This window comes from Pezoporus flaviventris, unplaced genomic scaffold (genome assembly GCF_033815535.1).
Source record: "Pezoporus flaviventris isolate CSIRO_AGI_PZ_B2104156 unplaced genomic scaffold, CSIRO_AGI_Pfla_v1 ptg000002l, whole genome shotgun sequence".
In the NCBI taxonomy this organism is placed as follows: Eukaryota; Metazoa; Chordata; class Aves; order Psittaciformes; family Psittacidae; genus Pezoporus; species Pezoporus flaviventris.
Window position 1 is genome coordinate 4100429 of NW_026892550.1, and position 18292 is coordinate 4118720.

At 40.6% G+C, this 18292-nt stretch overlaps 1 protein-coding gene and 1 long non-coding RNA gene across 3 annotated transcripts in view; both read left to right on the plus strand.

Annotated features, from left to right (window-relative positions):
- The window catches only part of LOC133276290 (uncharacterized), a 380765-nt gene that overhangs the window by 264063 nt on the left and 98410 nt on the right, over positions 1-18292 (plus strand). The gene's annotated exons all lie outside the window — the stretch shown is intronic.
- Positions 1-18292, plus strand: part of MAEA (macrophage erythroblast attacher, E3 ubiquitin ligase) — a 52363-nt gene that overhangs the window by 7106 nt on the left and 26965 nt on the right. For both annotated transcript variants that reach the window (XM_061466926.1, XM_061466934.1), the window contains exons 2-3: positions 9308-9490; positions 15039-15242. In XM_061466926.1, coding sequence (XP_061322910.1) covers positions 9308-9490; positions 15039-15242 — 387 coding nt within the window. The remainder of the gene's footprint in view (positions 1-9307; positions 9491-15038; positions 15243-18292) is intronic.

An 18292-nucleotide genomic window follows, 5' to 3' on the forward strand; every position in this document is an offset into this window, starting at 1 on the left:
TGTTATTGGTTTGAGGGGCAGATTTGCAACTGTTTGTTGTACTCTGCCTCACTTTTCAAATAGCATCGTGCGTAGCATGTCCTCTTCTGTTTTGTTGAAGGTGATCATGGTGATCCAGTTTAGTCTCAAGGAGACATCTTAATGCTCAAAGGTGTTTCTTGTTGAGTTTACCTTTTCTCTTGACACTGTTTACTAAAACTACTTAGGAGGTGCTTAGTTTTTCTTCCATGTTCTCATACTTCCTCTTTCCTTTTGCATATAGTATATGCAAAAATATTTCCTTTTGCATAATGTATAAAGTATACTTTATACTTTTGCATAAAGTATAACTAAGTTGTCTTTGCTTCTGTTTTTGTCAAAGGCAAAAACATCACTGTACTTATCACTTTCTTTTCCTTACCTGTCTGTGGCTGGGCTTAATTTTGTATAAGGGTACAATATATGGCATTTGAAAAGGCTTATTTATCCTCAAAGTCTTCAACTGAATTATCTTGGGTACCTGTAGATTCATGCAAATCTCTGGTGCTTTTCAGGTATTATAAGTTAACACAATTGAGGAAAGGAAGCACTTGATTTTTCTCACCCTTGAAAGGAGGGCATAGTTCTGTAACGGTTCCCCCCACTTAATCTGGTAGGACTCTAATTTATTTTCCTTGAACCGTCTCTTTAATTCTTCTCAGTAGTTAGAGTTGCCTGACTTTATGTACCTGAAAAGATTTTTTTAAAGATCCATTTCCAATTCCCTCCTGCCCATGATCCAGTTCATTTGAAGAGATACATGATGTAGGTATTTGTTAAAATAAATGTAAATGCACACTTTATGTGGGAAGGAGTTGCTTTCATCTGGGAGACTGTAACATTAAAGGATGATTCACACAGCCATCGGTAAAGTTGGGACATGTAGCTAAAACTTTCCTGCATATGAGTTGGTAATGCTGTCAAGTTCACAGACTCACAAAATCACAGACTGGTTTGGGTTGGAAGAGACCTTAAGCTCATCCAGTTCCAACCCCCAGCCATGGGCAGGGACACCTTTCCACTAGACCAGGTTGCTCTAAACCCCATCCAGCCTAGCCTTGAACAGTGCCAGGGATGGGGCAGCCACAACTTCACAGGAATAGAAGTTGACAGCTTTACCACACCTCCTGTAAGGAAGTCTCAGATGGGATTTTGAGGAAATGGTGGTGACACAGGGAGACTTAGTCCACATGCCACAGCTTTTATTTTGACCATGAGGCTCAGGTGTCTTTCTGTGAGAAGTTAGACATGATGAACTTCTTTCTCCCAGGTACAGGGAGAAATTGGATGTTGTTTTCCAGAACTACAAACCTATGTAAGAGATGATTGTTTCTGTTGTCTGTACTGTTTTCAGTGAAAATCAGGTTTTAGAAAATAACCCTTTGAAAATTCCTGTTAACAGGAGGCTGGGGAATGATTCATGGTCTTACTTTTACTACTAAATAATTCTTGCTTCAATTGTGATGACTTTTTTTGAAGTATCACTCTTAATCTATCATTTCCAGCAACAAAATGATAGCCATACAAACTGTTTTTTACTCTGAGTCTTTCTGCTGCATCTGAATGCTTTTTATATGTAGTCACTGTGGAGGAGAAACTATTTTTGATTAATGTTGTGGTCTGAAAGAGGTTGTTAAGGTTTTAGTTTCTGGTTTTATTTGGGATGCTTTAGGCTTGAATCTGCAGAAGTGAAGAAGGAGTGTAGTCTGTATTGCAGGATGTGACTAAATCAGTTTGAGAACTGGTGTGCTAAAGGTCTAGTGTAAGGCTAGACCCTGGGGGAGGTTAAAGGCTTATGTTTTTCACAAACATTTTAATTGTGAAAGAAATATAGAATTCAGTCTTTCAGTATAACTATATACCAGTTACAAAACCTGATGGGAAGCCTCAGGCTGGTATTTAAAGTTTCACATAGTAGGCATCACACTTTGGCCCAACATACTGCACCTCTAAAGGAGTAGAAATGTAGGATGTAACGCTTATTATAAAATAAGCTTATTGGGTTTAGGGAAAAAAAATCTATTTTTCCTGAGTCCAGTCCTCTCTCTGACAAATGCTGAAATAACCTGAAAAGTTGTTTTGATAGCTGTGGAAGAAAGACAAAGTAAAAGACTGTTTCAGTGCCTCTACTTAAGTAGAATTTTTGTGATATTCTTAATACATGCAGTTGATTATTTTTTTTCCCCTCCCAATCAATGGCTTATTATAAATAAAATAGTACAGTAGTACTGTCCTGACTAGTAAATAGGGAATAATGTACATCCGTTAGCATGACTTCTAAAAAGTCATGGCATACAAAGAGTGTTGAGGGGAAAAAAGTGGTGGTGGATTTAGTTCATAGCTTAGTGGTGTTACTGAATGGATTTTTGAGATCCCTTACCAGAAGGCAGAAGTTCTTACATGGGTGGGTAACAAGGCAAGGTAAGAAACAAACATCAAGATTTGGTAGCTGACCTCAGTAATGGAAGAAGGCTAGTATTAGTGTTGTGCTGGTCAGTACTGCTGATATTCAGGTGTTTGTACAGCCTGGAGGAGATAGTGAGTCCTGAAATGATTTGCTCTCCTTGATGCTACTAAGATAAGGTATTGCAGATATAACTCAAGTGTGCAGCGTTAGAGAAAAATGAGACTGAGTATTAAAATAGATGAAATTAGATATTGGCAGGTATAGTGTGATACAGTTCTTGGGTATGGTGGAAAGAAGAAATGGTCCTAATTTTATGTAGATAGCAGAGTTAGAAATGATCATCGTTGCTCAGTGGGATCTTTGGGGTTATAGTGAATATTTTTCTGGGAATGACTGGGTTAATTTGACAAATTTAGGATGGAAGGGAAGAATGGAGAGCCTCATTATGTAGCAGTGAAAATCCACAGTGGTTTCTTCTTCCGAGTAATATGAGTTACCCTTATTTTCTCCCTTCCCTCATCCTGCTGAAGGATATAGCAGAACTGGAAAATGTCTACAGAAGGGCAAGTATCGTAAGAGATCTGGAATGGTTGTCTTTGAAGAATGATTTAGAAAGAGCCTCTTCAGGCTCAAGAGACATGAGAGGCACAGAAGAAAATGAATATTCCCTCTTTTGCTTCCAAAGACAAGAACATAAAGGGTTTCAAATTAGGCCAGCAGTTGACAAGTCAAAACCAAGGAGAGTTTTCTCGCATAATGTGTGAGGCTGTGAAATGTCTCACCACAGGATACTGCAGTGCTGAAACTCTACAGGTCAACAGCAACCAGTAGAGCTCATGGATGAGAAACACCTGTGATGTACAGAATTCCTATCTCTAGCTCAAGAAGTCTAAAGAGACTGTTTGGGATTAGTAGCGTTGGTTTTGCCTTTCTTCAGGGGTTGTCATCTTTCTGGGTGTTTTCAGATAAAGGATAGTGACAGAAGAGGGACTTCTTGTCTTGCTGTGGTGGCTAGTATTTTCATATGGAGATTAATTTGGTGTCAAAATTAGCAGTGGGGATCTCTGATCCAGTCTCTTTCTAGATGAAATCCTAAAATTAATGTAAGGAAGGACTTCTGCAGACACTATAGTCTAGCTTTCTGCTTGAAGCTGGGCTAATTTCAAAGCTAATCTGAGTTGCTCAGAGCTCTGCATAGTTCTGAAAGTTTCCAAGGGTGAAGATTCCACCACCTTTCTGGGCTAATGTTCTAGTGTTTACCAACCTTCCTGGTTTAAAATATATTTTCCTAATGTCCAGCTGCAATTTTCTTTGCTGTCAGTTGCCAACTCTGTCTCCTTACTTTTTTGCTCTGTAACTCTGAGAAAAGTTTGGCTGGCTCTTACCTATAACCTTCACCTCTAAGTAGTGGAAGACTTCTATCAGATTGTGCCACTCCCAGCTCCATGTAGTCTTCCTTTCTGTAAGCCTGCCCCCCTTCAGCCTCTCGTTTGGATTTGGTCTCCTCAACCATTGTGGTAATAGCCTTCTGGACTCTTTCCAGTTTGTCAACATCTCTTTGGTGGGCAGGGGAAGTGACCTGAAAACCAGATTCAGTATTCCAGATGAGTGTGAGTGCTGAGCATAGAGAACAATCGCTCCTCTCAATCCACTGCCTCTAAGCCCACTAATGCAGCCTGGTATGTGATTAACTTTCATTGCCACGAGAGTCTGTTGATGATTTGTGTCTAATCTATTGTCCATCAGAACCTCTTCATCTTTTTCTGCAGAAGTAGTCCTAGCCATTTATTCCACAGCCTGTGCTAATGGATGGGTACTTTTGTGCCAAGTACAGGGATCTGGTTTTTGCCTTGATTGTGTTTCATAAAGTTCTTGGAGTGTTTCTGAATGGCAGCTCTGCCACCCAGAATTATCAAGCATTCCACCAATGTGTTGTCCTCTGTGAGCTTACTGATTGCATATTCTGTTCCATAGTGCAGATGGCTGGAGAGGATGTGTATGTTAAAGCTGATAACATTCCTCAGGAATCAGGCAGTGCTTGTAATTGGCCACTGGGTAGCTTTTAAACCACCAACCATTATTCTTTCTGGTCCCATGTACCTGTATGTCTTCAGCTTGCTTTAAAGTTTTCGTGCAAATAGTGCATCTCTTTCCAGACTCAATAGCTCATGTGTAATCAGGAAGGCTTAGTAGAAGACTTCACTATTAAAGACAAAGGCAGCATTTAGACATGAGACTTTCTGTTGTCCTTTGTTGCTAGGTCACAAACTCAATTCTGTAGATGCTTTTCCTCTTCCTTATGCTGCTCATCTGTCTATGAAGCCCTTGTAATTACAATTGAGTCTAAACTCCAGTTGAATAAAGTGGATGTGTATGTTGGCCATGATGTTAACAAGTGCTGGATTTCTAGCTGTGACTTGGAATGCTTTCCCTCCATTATGGCTGATGGACTATAGCACCTTTGTGAAGAATACCTTGCCACTATTCATATTTCTCCTGTTATCTCATATTTTCTCCCAAGCACAGCACCCTTTAGCTTTGTATGTCTTCACTTAGTTCTCAGAAACCCCAGGTGCTGAGTGAGTGACGGTGTCTGTCATGGAAGCTGCAAGTATGTGTTGAGGCTGAAACTTTGCCGCATTCTTAAGATGCCATTAAGCTGCTTAGTGGAATTCAAGGCACTAAAACCAGCATAAGAAGTCCAGTCTGGCTGTCTGGCTCCCTCCAAGATAAATACCATTGAAGTAGGGTTTTTTTTTTTAAGTTCGGATCACTGTAATTAATGAGCTTCTATGCAGGGGGAAATGACTTGCATTCTGCTTTCCCTTTCTATGTTGTTAAAAGTGTGTTCTCAGGCATGCTTTTTTACAGTAGATTTTCTCTGTTTTTATATATTTGATTTATGGATGTACATAAATGTGTACACATAGATACACTTTAAAATCCTTAAGAAGAAGAGGAAACTTAAGAATCTCATTAAAATGTTGGTATTGAATGTGAAAACCAAGGTAGGTATGCATTGTAGGATTCTGTGTAGAAGATTGACTTAGTTTTATTTCTGTAACTTTTTTGTAGATCTTTAAGAAACACTCAGGAAGCATATACAGTTTGCAGACCATCAGGATAGAATATATGCAAGCATTGAATACTTGCTGTTTCTAGTTTTAATATGTACTCAAAAAGATTAAGAAATTGGTATCAGTAAATTAATGGCTTACTGAAAAATTTATGTTGAAGGGAATATATTTAATATCATTATTAAATTCACTATATATAAGGGTATTTCAAGTTGATTTTGATGTGACTTACTGAAAGAAATATTACCTGCAGTTGCACAACTTAAGCAGTTTTAGCTACTCCATGGTTTTAGACCTAGTCAGTGTTGCCTTCATAGCTTATTCCTCTTCATGGGCTAGAAGAACAGTGTGTTTGGGCTGAAGGCCAGATAGCATCACAGTTGAAGTCCTAAGTGTGAGCTAAAAAAACATCTTCTGACGTTCTTAGCTCTGCTCACCTCTTAACGTGCTGTTCTAACTTCAGTCATATTCCTTTTCCTTAGGTTTAAGGTTGACCTGCTTTAGTACGTGGTTAAGTTGAATCCTGTTTCGGCAGCTGATGAACAAAAGCAGCAGAATCTATTTAGTGACACTGAATTTAAACATGCGGCCCACATATTTTACATCTCTCCTTTATATTTTCTTGTGTGCTTATGGTATGAGCCTACTGAGGTGTGGTTTTCAAGCTCGAGTGGATGGAACAAGTCGGTATTGTGCTTCTACACAATACATTCTGGTTAATCCTTGCTGCTTTATTTCAATTTTTGTCGCTACTTAGCAGCTTAAGGTAATGCTTCCCTAGGCTGAATTCTGCAGGTCACTCTTGCCCCTGAAGTGTAAGTATGTAATCCAGGTTTGGTTACAGAGATGTCACTGGCAGTGACATAAAGTGGAAAGTGTCTAATAGACTTGTGGCAGCTGTCTTGTTAGTCCAAAATGTTTGGTGTTTGCTATTTTGTACTGTGGTACCTGAAAATTAAAGTGAACCATAATTAAGAATTTTTAGGATTACATCTTCTAGAGCATTGTTTTCTGTTCTCCTTCCATTTACTTTCATTGTTAGGGAAAAAAAAAATCAATGGTACAGTGCCTGAGGAGTTCTGCAGTAAATCAAGCTAATGCTGGGAAACAGGGTCTCTTGGAGCATAGGAGCTGTATTAGTAACAAAAGAGCCAGCTGCTCAAGATGCAGAGTTGAGATAAGATGCTTTCTCAGTAAGGAATGTTCTAAATTTTGGCACTTGTAGGATCTAGTCCTGTAAGGTAAGTGTGAAAGCTGTACCTGGATATAACTTACAGTATAGCTCTGTAGTAAGAAACAAGTTCCCACGTAGATTATGAAAAACTTACTGTCAGTTTCAGTTGTAATACATTTATTTGTATTTGCTTTCAAAGTATATAGTAAACCAACTACTAGTCCCTTCCACACAGGATATTCAGATGTTTTTTGGGAGTAGGGAAAAAATAAAGATAAAACAAGATTCAAACCTATTGCACCTAAACACATTAGAAATGCTATATAATGATGCCAGTTGAAATTGAAAGTGCAATTGTTCTAAATTCCATATGAACATAGCCTGTGCCAGAAACTAAAGAGACAGAGCATGGGAAACGAGAACTGTTACTGCTCTTATGTGCAGATAAGAAACTACAAGGAAAAGGAGATTAAACCTAGATAATTTTTTTTGTCAAACTGACTGGATCTGTGCTCAGTTCAGTTCAACTGACTGCTCAAAATTGAGCAAAACTACTTTTTGCAGTCAAGCAGATACCTCAAATCAGTAATAGCTGTGGAGGTCCTGACTGATGTAGCTTTTCAGCGTGGCATGGAAAGCTGATTTGCAAAGTACCTGTAGAAGTTAAATTCAGTAGATGTGAGTAGCTGAGGGAAACTTATTTTCTGATGAATACTAAGAAAAATGCAGTGGAGAAAAAGGGAAGAAGTTGTCTTGATGCTGTCTGGCATCAAGTCTTGGAGTTGGAAATAGGCTTCCATGTTTAAAAGCATGTTCAAAATAATGCCCCCTCTTTGCCTCAATGCCCATTCTATCTATGGGGCTTTAAAACCTATCATTATGAGGAAATGAAGGCAAAGAATAGCTGAAGTTAGAATAGAAGATGATTATATAGACAATTAACTAGGTATTGAAGACTCATGTATTGTGATGGTTTATGTGGTTTGAGTTGCAGGACTTGGGCTGGGATTTTAGGGAAGGATATATGAGGAAAATAATTGGTCTAGTGTGATACTTCCTGTGGTAGGGGCTTGTTCTGTCATTTGACTAGGTCTTAGTTTGTGATGCCAAAAAACATTAAAAAGATCACTTCAGTGTTTCTGAGAGGAAGAGGAGCCCTTTTATATCTTATCAGAAGAATGCTTGTGTTGTACTTCTGCTACAAATAAGAACAATCTATTGTGGGTTATACACAGCCTTGGAAAGCAAGTCCTTGATCCTATGAATCTTTGGCACATCTTCCTTACTTTGAGCATAACTGTTTCAAAGTGCATCTCTAGTAGTAACCTCTCTCCTAATAGAGTCTAAAAGTAGAGTGGACCCTGGGGATACTTTCTTGTATGCCAGTGATTAGAAGAAAGAAAATGGAGACAATCCTGATGTAATTGATTAGAAGTGCTATACTTGAAAGATTTATAATCAAACATATATGTGGTACTAAACAGAGCACTGATTTGCATTTCCTGGTTTACCTTTAATATGTGTAATGTGATTGCTAGCTAAATGATACCTCTGATTAATGGAAAAGCAATCAAAATTATCATAACTGTATGAAAGAACCTCTGGTGGACTTTTTCAAGATAAAAGATATAGGTGAATTAAGTGTATAACACCGGAATGGTTTTAGTTCTAAAATTCCTGTTTCTGTGAAGTAATAGAACTTCCTGTCTGGATTACTCATGCTGTTACTGCAGTGGAGGCAAAATGATGGGAGCAGCTCAGTGTTTACTGTCAGCTTTCCCCAAATCAGTCAGTTACCTTAAAAGTTCAACCAGGCTGTAGACTGCTCCTGTACATGTGTCCCTAACTCCCATCAGTAGCGGTTTGGATGTGGTTGTTCCATAAAGGCGTGGAACAAGTGGGACAGGAGACCTTCAAGACTGGTTCGTCTCCACGCTGAGGAATGGAGCCTTGGAGGAATCTAACTAACTTAATTATACAGGGGTTTTTTTTTCCCACTAAGAAAGCTTCCATGGAGTTTGTTTTGGCACTTGTTATAGTCCTATTGGAATTAATATTAATAAGTAGTCCTTCATGGGCAGAAGTAGGTAGGAGACCTATTAGATTTCCTGAATAACTATGGTGTACTATGTATAAATATTTCAGTAGCTGATGTATATTATCTGTGCTTACTCAGTTAACTTTCTCTTACAGAAATAAATGTAAACTTAAATGTAAATAAATGTAAACTTAAAAAGCCATGTTTTAAAGTGTGATCTCCTAGTTGTAGTGAGCTTGTTGCTTTTCTTTGTTGGATAGACATTTGTTGTGGCTTTTGGTTCTTCCTGAACCATTTCCATGAGTGCTTGCTGCAGTCAAAGCAGGATAGGTAAAATCTGTAACAGAGAAGGATCTACCATCTTTTATTTCCTGTCAGTGTTTGGTTTTTCATTATCTTTGAAGTGCTGTCTGCTTGCTGAGAGGGCTTAAATAAGGGCTTTGACAAGAGAACTCACGTTTGATTAATGACCTCTGGTATCCTGCAACCTCGGAGGTGTCCTGAGTGCATCAGATGAAATCAGCGGTCTCTAAACTTGTAGAAGACCTCACATATTTTAATACAGAAGTTATAATGACTTGATGTTTCTTTAGGTGCCATATGAAACACTGAACAAACGATTTCGAGCTGCACAGAAAAACATTGACCGAGAGACCAGCCACGTTACAATGGTGGTGGCAGAGCTGGAGAAGACACTGAGCAGTTGTCCTGCTGTGGATTCAGTTGTTAGTCTCCTGGATGGAGTAGTTGAAAAACTCAGTGTTCTGAAACGAAAGGTAAGCTGTGTTCTACCTTGTGATTGCTGTGTCTTTACAAAATTAACCCAAGTAATTTTCTGCAATGCTGTTTGCTTGGATTTTCTTTTCAAGACATAGGTATTACTGGCACTGTGAACAAAGGCGTTAGAATGCACAGCAAAACATTAGAACTTACTGTATCTTGCTTCACTGCACTTATGAAACATGACTTGGTGTTCCGTGACTAAGTAGAAGAAACCTCTTTTGAGAAGTAGAATTCATATGTATTTACAGACCTGAAAAGGAATTTCTTTACCCACAGAAGTAGCAGCAAGAAGAATTGATTTGTATCAATTCCTGCTTCTCTAATGGAAAGGTTTGTACAGTTGCATTAATGGATCAGTTAAGCAAGACAGATAGAAAATAAGTCTGAAAAATGTTTAAACCCCCATGGGGAGCAGGAGGGTAATAGAGCCTTCTTTGCAGAGGAAGGTAATAGTTGTCCTGGATTGTTACTTGAACACTAAACTTGCAAGTTGAAAGGTTCCTTGCGGATATTACTAAAAGCATTTTCATGTTTAGCAAGATAACTTGCTTCTAGCTGTTAAGCTTGAATACTTTTATGAAATACAACCAAAACTTAGAATCATAGAATAGCTAGGATTGGAAAGGACCTTAAGATCATCCAGTTCCAACCGCCCTGCTATGGGCAGGGACACCACACCCAAGGCTCTGTCCAACCTGGCCTTGAACACTGCCAGGGATGGAGCATTCACAGCTTCCCTGGGCAACCCATTCCAGTGCCTCACCACCCTTAAAGAACTTCTTCCTTATATCCAATCTAAACTTCCCCTGTTTAAGTTTGAACCCGTTACCTCTTTTCCTATCACTACATTCCCTAATGAATAGTCCATCTCCATCCCCAGCATCCCTGTAGCCCCACTTGAGATACTGGAAGGCTGCTATGAGGTCTCCACACAGCCTTCCCTTCTCCAGGCTGAACAGCCCCAACTTTCCCAGCCTATTTTCATATGGAAGGTGCTCCAGTCCCCTGATCATCCTTGTGGCCTTCCTCTGGACTTGTTCCAACAGTTCCATGTCCTTTTTATGTTGAGGACACCAGAACTGCACACAGTGTTCCAAATGAGGTCTCACGAGAGCAGAGTAGAGGGGCAGCATCACCTCCTTTGACCTGCTGGTCACACTTCTTTTGATGCAGCCCAGGATACAGTTGGCTTTCTGGGCTGCAAGCGCACACTGAAGCCAGCTCATGTTCGTTTTCTCATCGACCAACACCCCCAGGTCCTTCTCTGCAGGGCTGCTCTGAATCTCTTCTCTGCCCAACCTGCAGCTGTGCCTGGGATTGCTCCGACCCAGCTGTAGGACCTTGGTTAAACTTCTTAAGACTGGCATCAGCCCACCTCACAAGCGTGTCAGGGTCCCTCTGGATGGCATTTCTTCCCTCCAGGGTATCAACCGAACCACACAGCTTGGTGTCATCGGCAAACTTGCTGAGGGCGCACTCAATCCCACTGTCCATGTCACCGACAAAGATGTCGAACAAGACCGGTCCCAACACCGATCCCTGAGGGACACCACTCGTTACTGGTCTCCAGCCGGACATTGAGCCATTGACCACAACTCTTTGTGTGCGGCCATCCAGTCAGTTCTTTACCCACCGAGTGGTCCATCCATCAAATTGATGTCGCTCCAATTTAGAGACCAGGATGTCGTGTGGGACAGTGTCGAACGCTTTGCACAAGTCCAGGTAGATGACATCAACTGCTCTACCCCTGTCCATCAGTTCTGTAGCCCCATCATAGAAGGCCACCAAATTGGTCAGGCAGGATTTCCCCTTAGTGAAGCCATGCTGGCTGTCACCAGCACCTTGTTGATTTTCATGTGCCTTAGCATGCCTTCCAGGAGAATCTGCTCCAAGATTTTGCCAGGCACAGAGGTGAGACTGACTGCTCTGTAGTTCCCTGTGTCATGCATTTTCCTCTTCTTGAAAATGGGGGTTGTATTTCCTGTTTTCCAGTTGTTGGGAACTTCACCTGACTGCCATGATTTTTCAAATATGATGGAGAGTGGCTTAGCAACTTCATTTGCCAGCTCCTTCAGGACCCGTGGATGGATTTCATCAGGTTCCATGCACTTGTGTAGCTTCATGCCTTTGCCACATTTAAGAAGAATGAGTTAAAAATACAAACTATATAGTATGAGGAATGCTTCTTTTGGATGGGAATATTGCTCATCCTGAGACTCATCAGACACTTAGTTGAAACACATCTTGCAGAAAAATGAAAATAGTTGTTGCCTGGCCTTAGAGCAGTGCTTCTCCAAAAATAAATAGTTGAAACAAATAGTAGCAGTGTCATTTCATTAAAACTTAAATAACCAGCAGAGATAGATCTTGAGACTACATTAAGTGAAGCGTCAAAGTACCTTGGAGGTTTCTAACATGAAAATAAGGCTGTCATGTACATTGATTTGGGGGTTTCTGCTTGAACAGGTTAGCGAAGTGTTGAAAAGCTGATCTGCAAAAGACTTCATAAATCTAGTCGCTGTTTTCATCTTGGGTTTGTGAGACTTAAAGAGATCTTGAAGGATATGTTTTCCTCACTTCTGTTACTTACAGAAGGAAATCGCTGCTATTTCTGAAAGAGGTGTCAGATTTTGCTTGTAGGTGTGTAGTAATGATGTGGAGGAGTAAGTTATTTACTTGCTAAATCTTTGCTGACTGCGGGGGTGTGTCTGAAGGCATTGCTGAATGTTTTGGGTGCAAGGCTCCATTTTAGTGTAATTGCTCATTTGTTTCTGACTGCCTGAAAGACTGTGGGGAATCTTAGAGCTGCTCAGAGAAAACAAAAGGCAAGGAAAAAAAAACCTATTTTAACAGTAAATCTTCTGAAATAAAAGGTCTTGTTTCTGCTCCAGACCCTCAACTTCAACTGTCTTCTCTGTAATCTCTTTCTGGAGCAAAATGATTGTTTTCTTTAGGGCCATTGGACCCATGGTGGGGCCTCTGTTTCCTCGTGTGTAGACAAGGATCTGATGAACTGCTGAGATGGCCATAATAGAATTAGATGGTTCCTTTAGTTAACACCTTACTTGCTCTTAAAAATGAGCTTTTCAACACAGCAGGTTTCTTGGCTTCTGAAAATGATCCTGGGGAAACCTAGGCATTTGTGTTCTCCCTTTTGTATCCTGTTTAATATGCGTGTTCCCTCAAGTTCTGTTAATGCCCAGCCAGGCAAGTCCTGCTAGACTTGCTTCAGAGGGTTTTGAAAAGGCTCTGTAGCCTTTCTGAATACACTAGAAAGATTAAAAAAAAAAACCCTAGCAATAGCTGTGTAAGTCCAGATACAAAACCATACAGGGAAAACCCTTTGGAACATGAAAGGGCTCAACCTTCGTGCTTGGCTGCCTTGAGTTCTCCTAGTTGTGTAATTCTAGAGGTTGCCTTCATAGCTGGTGATACTACAGACATAACAAATGAAAGTGAGTTTTGGCCTGAGTGTTTGCTTGCTAAATAGGAAAAGACTCAGTTTATAACTTAAAATACTGATCTCCAAACAGTATGTTACAAAATAAAGCTAAATTCAGCAGTAGAAATAACTCAGACTTTAGTAATAAAAATAAATCAGGCTATAGATGTTTACATGAATTTTGGTAAAGTACTGTCTTGTGTAATGATTAAGGTTTAGATACTTGAACTTGGTATCAAGGGACAGATCAGAGTCAGGCTTAATTGTGGCAAATGCTTGGTAGGCATTTCTTGCACTAGTTGACATTTATTTCACTTTGCTTTTCAAATAATGATCCTTTCAGAAGTAGTCTGTAAATAAGTGTGCATGGTAAAAGCAAATGGAACCAACCTGTGCTTCCAGAGCTGGGGCTGTTATCCAGGGATGATAAAATCATGATAGAATGGTTTGGGTTGGAAAGGACTTTAAGGTCATTGTAGTTCCAACCCCCCTGCCATGGGCAGGGACACCTCACACTAAACCATGTCGCCCAAGGCTCTGTCCAACCTGGCCTTGAACACTGCCAGGGATGGAGCATTCACCACTTCTCTGGGCAACCCATTTCAGTGCCTCACCACCCTCACAGTAAAAAACTTCTGCCTTATATCTAGCCTGAACTTCCCCTGTTTAAGTTTAAACCCATCATCCCTTGTCCTATTGCTACAATCCCTGATGAAGAGCCCCTCTCCAGCATCCCTGTAGCCCTCTTCAGATACTGGAAGGCTGCTCTGAGGTCTCCACACAGCTTCTGTTTTCCAGACTGAACAGCCCCAACTTTCTCAGCCTGTTTTTGCATGGGAGGTGCTCGAGCCCACTTACAGTCCTTGTGGCCCTCCTTTGGATTTGCTCCAACAGCTCCATGTCGTTGAGGACATCACATAGTGTAGTCTTGAATAGTGTTGAATAAATTGAGTACTGGAAAGATTACCAGTGCCAGCGTGGAGTGCAGAGTGGGTTGCCTAAAGCATGTTGGCAAATTTGCATGGGCTTCCCTTTTGCCACAGCTGTGCAGTTATTCAAACACAAGCCAGCAAGTTTAACGCCACCACACAGAAGGCAGCCTAACCTGAAATTGCATCACTAGTGATGTATCACAGATGGGAGAGGTACTAAACTTCCTTTGTCTTCTGGTTTGTTTTCACCTTTGCCAGCATATAAAAGTACTGCAAAGCTTTCTTGTGTGCTGTAGCCCAGCATGACCCACAGTTGTCACGTGCTGTACGCTGAGTCAGCTGGCTTTGAATTACAGTATGTCTGTCATAAAACTTGCCTGGTAAAATTTGCAGTATAACTAACTATAAGGTTGAAGGGAACCTGAGTGGGTTGGGGTTTTTTTTTACTTAGTGGAGGTACTTTGAAGTGTGTGTTTTGCACTGAGCATGTCAGTAAGTTGGTTTAAAACACAGTTCTGCTTCCCCTGAACAAATTTGTTTTCCTAAGTAAAGCTTCTAACAGTAGATCCATGTTCCCACAGTCACAGAAGTAAAATCTGGTAACTTCTGCAAAACTACTCTTAAGATCCTTGAATTAAAAGTGCCATGAGGCCAAATGTTTATGTAATTTTCATTATTGCATGACTGATTAAAATGGCTCCAGTGCATTAGAAGTAATGTGGGTTTACTCTGCATCACCCCTCAGCAGAACTAATTCAGCAGGACAGCTGCTTGAGGAAGAAGCCATGCATAGGTTAGAGGTGGAAATTCATGGTTTTCAGCTGCTTGGACCAGATGGCTGCAGACCTTCACAAAGCTCTTTGCAGACTATTACAGCAGTTGATATGTTGCTGTTTTCAGACTAACTGCACATTAAGAAGAAAACTGTATATACTCCGTGTCAAATAAATCAAAACTTTATTAATATGCGTGAATGTCTCAGAACTGGACCAGCCACACTGAAATATATGCACTGCTATAGGAAATGTCTTTCTAAATGAAAGCAATGCTACTGGGAGTAACTGTGTAGTATGTAAAGAATGTTTGCAAACAATTCTTACTCTCTTTTGCTTTAAAACCAACTTGCATATGTATAGCTCTTATTTGTCCCTGTTACTTTTTCTTTAGGCAGTTGAATCAATCCAGGCTGAAGATGAAAGTGCAAAACTTTGCAAACGTAGGATTGAACATCTGAAGGAGCACAGTAGTGACCAGCCAGCTGCTGCAAACATGTGGAAGAAGAAACGTATGGATCGTATGATGGTGGAACATCTTCTACGCTGTGGCTACTACAATACAGCTGTAAAACTAGCGAGACAAAGTGGTATTGAGGTTGGTAGCAATGTGCAGTATCTCACTAACAAAACAGCAGTAAAGAGGAAGTTGGGAAATAAGCACAAGCTGGTTTAGCTAGCCCTGTAGCAGCTATACTTACGTATTATTGTGACCTCATTACTGATGTTTATTAGTTAAGCTTTTTAGGCCTAACTTTGTTCTCCTTACTTGACATAAATTGTATGTTAATGTATTAAATAAGTAGAAATTGAAGGCATAACTTGTAGTCACAAATTGAATGCTTTAGATAAACACATTGCCCTATTAAAACTTCAAGTAGCTCTCAAATGTCATACAGAACTTCTTATTAGAGGCCTTTGGGCTGCTGATTAAGCAGTTGGTGGAGCTTTCCATCTGTCTAGTAACACTTAGGTGATACACATAGGTGACCAGACTGAGCAGAATAGCATATGCTGACTGCAGGAACAAGTGTTTTATGAAATCATCCTATTATTTAGTACATCGAGAGGAAAGCTGGCTTACACCTTGGAAGATAAATCTTGATGCAGTTTAGGTTTTTTAGTAGCCACTATATCCATAGAAACTTCTTGCTGATTTGTTTATTTAGCAATTGACAATTCTGTGGTTGTCACTTTACTTATCACTGGCTATCTGGTGGGTTTTGCTTCTATCTCATAATGGTTTATGGAGTGCTTGGAGTTCATGCACCTTGGTTTAACTTCTTTATGCAGAACAATGAATCTGCACTGTGGTCCTGTCAGACACAAGGACACAAAAACTGATGCTTTAAGATTTGCTGCTTATTTAGATAAATCATGTTTTGCTGATTTTAGGTAGCACTTGCTATTTGATCCTTGGTAGTCATAGAATCGCAGATTGGTTTGGGTTGGAAAGGACCTTAAAGTTCATCTAGTTTCAACCCCTGCCACAGGCAGGGACACTTTTCATTAGAGCAGGTTGTTCTAAGCCCTGTCCAGCCTGGCCTTGAACACTGCCAGGGATGGGGCAGCCACAGCTTCTCTGGGCAAACTGTGCCAGCACCAGCACCCTCACAGGGGAGAATGTTTTCCAAACATCCAATCTGAATCTCCCCTCTTCCAGTTTAAAGCCATTCTCCCTTGTCCTGTCTCTACATGCCCTTGTCAAAAGTCCCTCTCCAGATTTCTTGTAGGCCCCTTTGAGTACTGGAAGCTTGTTCTAAGGTCTTGAATTGTAAATTTTTGTTCCTTGCATCTTCAAGCTTTTTTGTTAGTCCTGATTCCAGAAGGCATGGAACTGTTGTGGTTTAAATCTTTCTTCTATAAAGATGCTGAGAGTGTAGCTGCAACTTCTGTGATTTGCCTTTCTTTGACATAATGGAACACATCTCTCTGGGCTAGTCAAGAGAAGATATTTCTGTTACTGATGTCAAACTATAGCATATGTACCCATTCTGTCTTGGACAAGGAGCGTATTTCACGTGTCTGTTACTTCTTGACTGCTTTACTACTCTGATTCCATTCAACCAGCACAGATTTCAGTAAATACCAAGGAAGCAGCTAGCAGAGGTTGAAGGGAAGGGAGTAGTGGGTTACAAACTGTTGATAGGAAATAGTCCTGAAGAAAGGCACTGAAGAGGCTGCTGTGTCTCACTGAGGGTAGCCCATGCATGTGAATCAAAAAACCAAGACAATTACTCTGGGATAACTGCAGCTGAATGGACAACAGCTCTTCCACTTCTGGTAGATGTTTCCCTCTGTTTGGAGCAGGAGCTAATCTCCTGCTGAATCATCATGCTACCCTACCTACTAGGTCTGCTGAAAAAGCACTAGGGAAGTATTTTCCCTTTGATAGCAAGTTCTATGATGCCTGTTACGCTCAGCTTTGGTTTACACATGAGCATGGAAGTCTGTTGTGATACACTGCAAGACCTTGCAGTACAGAGTGTTGCATTTGCAAAGCCTTAAAGCTTTTCATTCTGCTTGCTGAATAGAAACTTTTGTTGTAGGCTTGAAGGCAGAAGTTAAATAAGCTGAAGTATTTTTATTTGCATAACATCAAAGTAGCTTGAACAACACAGAACTGAGTTGCACATGTTGAATGCACTGAGGCCATATTTCTTTTTTGTTTTGCTAACACATAGTTTGCTAACACTATGCATTTTACTCAATATTAAAGCTTACATTTTGGCTAAATAAGGATGGATGGGCTTCCTTCAGTCTTGGTACAACTTGGTACTCAGTTGTCCGTACTGTATGCTGATAATCATTGTGAGCAGCTTTTACAACAGTTTGGTAATGAGACTTACTTATTATACAGAATCTTTGTGTTTGCTGGTGTAATAGGACAACTTCTGTGTTTCTTCTTGTTCCTTTCTTGCTGAAGGACATGAGCATTGAAATATCCTCTTATTGTTCAGTAATGTAACTTTGCTGTACACATTACAAAATACTGTGGTAGTATTCTCTGGTCCAAAGTAATCTTTCTGTTTACTGTAGTCTCAACTGTCATTTTGATAAATGTCTCCACCACTGCAGGGTTCAGAAGCACATTGCTGTATAGTGAACCTGGTCATGTCTATTGCCTGATTTTCATTTTTCTTATATATCAAGACTATATTGTTACTGGGTAGGCACTATAACCTAGGTGGGAACCTGAAAGAAAGGTTGGGGGGTTTTCTCTACTTGTTCACCAGCCTCACCTCTGGCTGGTAGACAAGTTGAGTGTGACCTAGCAGTGTTCTCTTGTGGCAGCGAAGACTCAGCAGTACTCTGGCTTGCACTGGGATGTGCATCAGTAGCAGGGCGAGGAACAGTGGTTATCCATCCCCTCTGCTTGGAACCAGTGATACCCTTCTGGAGTGCTGTATCTAGTTCTGGGCTCCCCAGTGGACACGCTGGGAGTGTGAAGCCTTCCTGTATTTGGAGATACTTAAACCCCAGATTGGACTGGGAAAGGTCCTGTGTAACCTGCTGTGGATGAGCCTGCTTTGAGCAAGGGGACTACAAAACCTCAGGAGGTCCCAATCTCAACCATTCTGTGATTCTGTCTCTATGATTGCAGGCTAAGTGGCTAAAAGCGCCCTTGGCCACTATTTGAAGAGGCTG